This window comes from Oncorhynchus nerka, linkage group LG27, assembly GCF_034236695.1.
Source record: "Oncorhynchus nerka isolate Pitt River linkage group LG27, Oner_Uvic_2.0, whole genome shotgun sequence".
NCBI classification, from domain to species: Eukaryota; Metazoa; Chordata; class Actinopteri; order Salmoniformes; family Salmonidae; genus Oncorhynchus; species Oncorhynchus nerka.
Genome location: NC_088422.1, coordinates 96911703 through 96917898, shown reverse-complemented (window position 1 = coordinate 96917898; position 6196 = coordinate 96911703). Strand labels below are relative to the sequence as shown.

At 37.6% G+C, this 6196-nt stretch overlaps 1 protein-coding gene across 1 annotated transcript in view; it reads right to left on the bottom strand.

The window, feature by feature from the left end:
• Positions 1-5715, bottom strand: part of pex16 (peroxisomal biogenesis factor 16) — a 20973-nt gene extending 15258 nt beyond the window's left edge. Inside the window, exons 1-4 of the mRNA XM_065011193.1 lie at positions 5501-5715; positions 4774-4809; positions 4572-4648; positions 4158-4291 (exon numbers count right to left, since the gene is read on the bottom strand). Coding sequence (XP_064867265.1) covers positions 4158-4291; positions 4572-4648; positions 4774-4809; positions 5501-5627 — 374 coding nt within the window. The 5' untranslated portion in view covers positions 5628-5715. The remainder of the gene's footprint in view (positions 1-4157; positions 4292-4571; positions 4649-4773; positions 4810-5500) is intronic.
• Between the last annotated feature and the right edge of the window lie 481 nt (positions 5716-6196).

The window sequence follows — 6196 nt, the reverse complement described above, 5'->3', positions numbered from 1 at the left end:
ATTGTCTTTACTAATCCATGTATCTCATTGTCTTTACTAATCCATGTATCACTGCATATCTCATTGTCTTTACTAATCCATGTATCACTGCATATCTCATTGTCTTTACTAATCCATGTATCCCTGCATGTCTCATTGTCTTTACTAATCCATGTATCACTGCATATCTCATTGTCTTTACTAATCCATGTATCACTGCATATCTCATTGTCTTTACTAATCCATGTATCTCATTGTCTTTACTAATCCATGTATCACTGCATATCTCATTGTCTTTACTAATCCATGTATCACTGCATATCTCATTGTCTTTACTAATCCATGTATCACTGCATATCTCATTGTCTTTACTAATCCACATATCCCTGCATATCTCATTGTCTTTACTAATCCATGTATCACTGCATGTCTCATTGTCTTTACTAATCCACATATCCCTGCATATCTCATTGTCTTTACTAATCCACATATCCCTGCATATCTCATTGTCTTTACTAATCCATGTATCACTGCATATCTCATTGTCTTTACTAATCCATGTATCACTGCATATCTCATTGTCTTTACTAATCCACATATCCCTGCATATCTCATTGTCTTTACTAATCCACATATCCCTGCATATCTCATTGTCTTTACTAATCCACATATCCCTGCATATCTCATTGTCTTTACTAATCCATGTATCTCATTGTCTTTACTAATCCATGTATCACTGCATATCTCATTGTCTTTACTAATCCATGTATCCCTGCATATCTCATTGTCTTTACTAATCCACATATCCCTGCATATCTCATTGTCTTTACTAATCCATGTATCACTGCATATCTCATTGTCTTTACTAATCCATGTATCACTGCATGTCTCATTGTCTTTACTAATCCATGTATCCCTGCATATCTCATTGTCTTTACTAATCCATGTATCACTGCATGTCTCATTGTCTTTACTAATCCATGTATCCCTGCATATCTCATTGTCTTTACTAATCCATGTATCACTGCATATCTCATTGTCTTTACTAATCCACATATCCCTGCATATCTCATTGTCTTTACTAATCCATGTATCACTGCATGTCTCATTGTCTTTACTAATCCACATATCCCTGCATATCTCATTGTCTTTACTAATCCATGTATCACTGCATGTCTCATTGTCTTTACTAATCCACATATCCCTGCATATCTCATTGTCTTTACTAATCCACATATCCCTGCATATCTCATTGTCTTTACTAATCCATGTATCACTGCATGTCTCATTGTCTTTACTAATCCACATATCCCTGCATATCTCATTGTCTTTACTAATCCTTGTATCACTGCATATCTCATTGTCTTTACTAATCCATGTATCACTGCATATCTCATTGTCTTTACTAATCCACATATCCCTGCATATCTCATTGTCTTTACTAATCCACATATCCCTGCATATCTCATTGTCTTTACTAATCCACATATCCCTGCATATCTCATTGTCTTTACTAATCCATGTATCACTGCATGTCTCATTGTCTTTACTAATCCACATATCCCTGCATATCTCATTGTCTTTACTAATCCACATATCCCTGCATATCTCATTGTCTTTACTAATCCATGTATCACTGCATATCTCATTGTCTTTACTAATCCATGTATCACTGCATATCTCATTGTCTTTACTAATCCACATATCCCTGCATATCTCATTGTCTTTACTAATCCACATATCCCTGCATATCTCATTGTCTTTACTAATCCATATCCTGCATATCTCATTGTCTTTACTAATCCATGTATCACTGCATATCTCATTGTCTTTACTAATCCACATATCCCTGCATATCTCATTGTCTTTACTAATCCACATATCCCTGCATATCTCATTGTCTTTACTAATCCATGTATCACTGCATGTCTCATTGTCTTTACTAATCCACATATCCCTGCATATCTCATTGTCTTTACTAATCCACATATCCCTGCATATCTCATTGTCTTTACTAATCCATGTATCACTGCATGTCTCATTGTCTTTACTAATCCACATATCTCATTGTCTTTACTAATCCACATATCCCTGCATATCTCATTGTCTTTACTAATCCATGTATCACTGCATGTCTCATTGTCTTTACTAATCCACGTATCCCTGCATATCTCATTGTCTTTACTAATCCATGTGTCCCTGCATATCTCATTGTCTTTACTAATCCACATATCCCTGCATATCTCATTGTCTTTACTAATCCATGTATCACTGCATATCTCATTGTCTTTACTAATCCACGTATCCCTGCATATCTCATTGTCTTTACTAATCCATGTATCACTGCATATCTCATTGTCTTTACTAATCCACGTATCCCTGCATATCTCATTGTCTTTACTAATCCATGTATCACTGCATATCTCATTGTCTTTACTAATCCATGTATCACTGCATATCTCATTGTCTTTACTAATCCATGTATCACTGCATATCTCATTGTCTTTATTAATCCATGTATCCCTGCATATCTCATTGTCTTTACTAATCCACGTATCCCTGCATATCTCATTGTCTTTACTAATCCATGTATCACTGCATATCTCATTGTCTTTACTAATCCACGTATCCCTGCATATCTCATTGTCTTTACTAATCCATGTATCTCATTGTCTTTACTAATCCATGTATCACTGCATATCTCATTGTCTTTACTAATCCATGTATCACTGCATATCTCATTGTCTTTACTAATCCATGTATCCCTGCATATATCATTGTCTTTACTAATCCACGTATCCCTGCATATCTCATTGTCTTTACTAATCCATGTATCACTGCATATCTCATTGTCTTTACTAATCCACGTATCCCTGCATATCTCATTGTCTTTACTAATCCATGTATCTCATTGTCTTTACTAATCCATGTATCACTGCATATCTCATTGTCTTTACTAATCCATGTATCACTGCATATCTCATTGTCTTTACTAATCCATGTATCCCTGCATATCTCATTGTCTTTACTAATCCATGTATCTCATTGTCTTTACTAATCCATGTATCTCATTGTCTTTACTAATCCATGTATCTCATTGTCTTTACTAATCCATGTATCTCATTGTCTTTACTAATCCATGTATCACTTCATATCTCATTGTCTTTACTAATCCATGTATCTCATTGTCTTTACTAATCCATGTATCACTGCATATCTCATTGTCTTTACTAATTCATGTATCACTGCATATCTCATTGTCTTTACTAATCCATGTATCTCTGCATATCTCATTGTCTTTACTAATCCATGTATCTCATTGTCTTTACTAATCCATGTATCACTGCATATCTCATTGTCTTTACTAATCCATGTATCACTGCATATCTCATTGTCTTTACTAATCCATGTATCACTGCATATCTCATTGTCTTTACTAATCCATGTGTCCCTGCATATCTCATTGTCTTTACTAATCCATGTATCACTGCATGTCTCATTGTCTTTACTAATCCATGTATCACTGCATATCTCATTGTCTTTACTAATCAATGTATCTCATTGTCTTTACTAATCCATGTATCACTGCATATCTCACTGTCTTTACTAATCCATGTATCCCTGCATATCTCATTGTCTTTACTAATCCATGTATCACTGCATATCTCACTGTCTTTACTAATCCATGTATCTCATTGTCTTTACTAATCCATGTATCACTGCATATCTCATTGTCTTTACTAATCCATGTATCTCATTGTCTTTACTAATCCACGTATCCCTGCATATCTCATTGTCTTTACTAATCCATGTATCCCTGCATATCTCATTGTCTTTACTAATCCACGTATCCCTGCATATCTCATTGTCTTTACTAATCCATGTATCACTGCATATCTCATTGTCTTTACTAATCCATGTATCTCATTGTCTTTACTAATCCATGTATCTCATTGTCTTTACTAATCCATGTATCACTGTATATCTCATTGTCTTTACTAATCCATGTATCTCATTGTCTTTACTAATCCATGCATCTCATTGTCTTTACTAATCCATGTATCACTGTATATTTGTTTTACTTAGTGCACTATACAGCATGTTGTAGATCGATCAAAAGGGATGAAGTTAAAGCGTTGGTTAGATATCGCTCCACGAGGGGCTCCTTCATTCCTTACTTAGTGATCTGGATGAGCACTATGACCAGCCAGCGACCTCCCTCCCCCCACAGCTTGGTGGCCCCCATCTCCAGGAACACCTCCATGTACTCCACCACTGACAGCCAGGTGAGAAGCCTCTGCTGAGAGAGAGACTGAACAAACAACCGCACACACACACACGGTCAGGGATTGCACAGTCAGTTCCAATAGTACTTCCCTGTTTCAGAGTGTTTTCTTCCATTTTGTGCCTAATGAACACAACCCAGCACATATTTAGACTATTGTGATTGACCAGGTGGAGGTGGACCTCACCATGGGTAAGGTTAGACTATTGTGATTGACCAGGTGGAGGTGGATCTCACCATGGGTAAGGTTAGACTATTGTGATTGACCTCACCATGGGTAGGGTTAGACTACTGTGATTGACCTCACCATGGGTAGGGTTCGACACAGCCCTTTACGCAGAATGCCATCATTAAGCAGCACCAGCAGGTTGGAGGCAGAGTACACTGCAAAAACACACACAACAACAACAAACTGATCCAACAGTTGAAGTTCCTGAATGCTTCTGGTTCATGGTTCTACTGCGGTCAATAAAACATTAACTGTGAGGTAAAGTGAGGTGCTAACCTACCCAATTCAGAGATTTCATGGGAGTCAGTGAAACGCCCTGTGAAACAGACACAAAAACACTTGAGGACTGATGGTATGTCAAGCTGTTGTAATGTTGTTTCAACAGAGAACCAATCAAAGAACTTGGCTAGATATTTCAGATAATAATTACATTTCATAAGGTAGAGTTACACCTGCCATGGGCCATGCCAGACTCTACACAGGACTACTGACAACACTATGTGACAAATAGTTAGTGACAAATAGTTATATTTAAAGTGTGCACTCTGAATCATGCATCAGATGCTTTGCTGTGACTGTTTTTCATATGCTGAATTAGAGAATAACATTCCTTTGTTTTCATGATCAAACACGAGATTGTAGTGTTGAGAGGCACATTCAGGCGATGCATGGGCAATGTTTTGGGAAGAGGTGTAGTGTAGGCAATTAGCTTGGCAACTTGGATACACTTTATGCTGCGCTTAGAACAGATGGGAACTCAGAAATCTCCCACTTCGACTTCAGTGCGTTCAAAACAAATGGGACCTCGGAAGAAAAAAAAAATACTTCCGACTTGAAAAACATTTTTGAACGGTCATCCAAACCGGGGAAATCAGGCCTCTTTCTGTAGCTCCGACTTTCCGACAAAAATATCACTGACGTCATGATTTGACCTCGTATTTTTCCGAGTTCCCAGATGTTTCTGAACGCAGCAAGTCACTCGCTCTGGCTCTCACTTTTAAACTCACCTGAAATGAGGTACGACAGCGTTCTTACGGTGCTCTCCAGTTGTCCAGTCGCTGCAGGGTTCTTCGTAACGTACTCCCGATACCGCTCGTAGAGTCGGGTCAATTTATCGGTGTACAGTTTAGACATTGCACTAAACTACTAAATCAAAACATGTACTGAAACGATCACCTATACATTATACTTCCGCAACTGAAGTCTGCTTCCTGTGACGAAAAACACCGGAAGTAACTTTTTAGTATTATGTTAGAATAAACGTAGCAGGTTATTGAGACTATGGTTAATGTTTGGAAAACGGTTAGGGCACATAGCTGTATAATATTGTTATATCTGTGGTTAGGGTTGGCGAAAATAGTCTAATAAGCTGCTACGATAATCACTTCCGGTCGTAGCTTTATCGAAGGAGCGTGAAAATAGTATGTCCCTTCTTGTGACAGGGAGAACTGACTGCACAGGTCGCCGAAGGCAAATGTTTTGAGTGTGTTTGAGCAGTAAGCAAGGCGAAGCCGACTGTCGATATATTCCTTATATTAAGCAAAGCAGACGGCAACAGTTTAATGCTTTTAAAAAAAAAAAAAAATGTACGGATAGCCAGGGGCACACTCCAACACTCAGACATTATTTATAAGAGATGCCAGACCATATAAGTACGCCAGACCAAAGGCAGTAGGGATGTTATCTTGATAAGTGTGTGAATT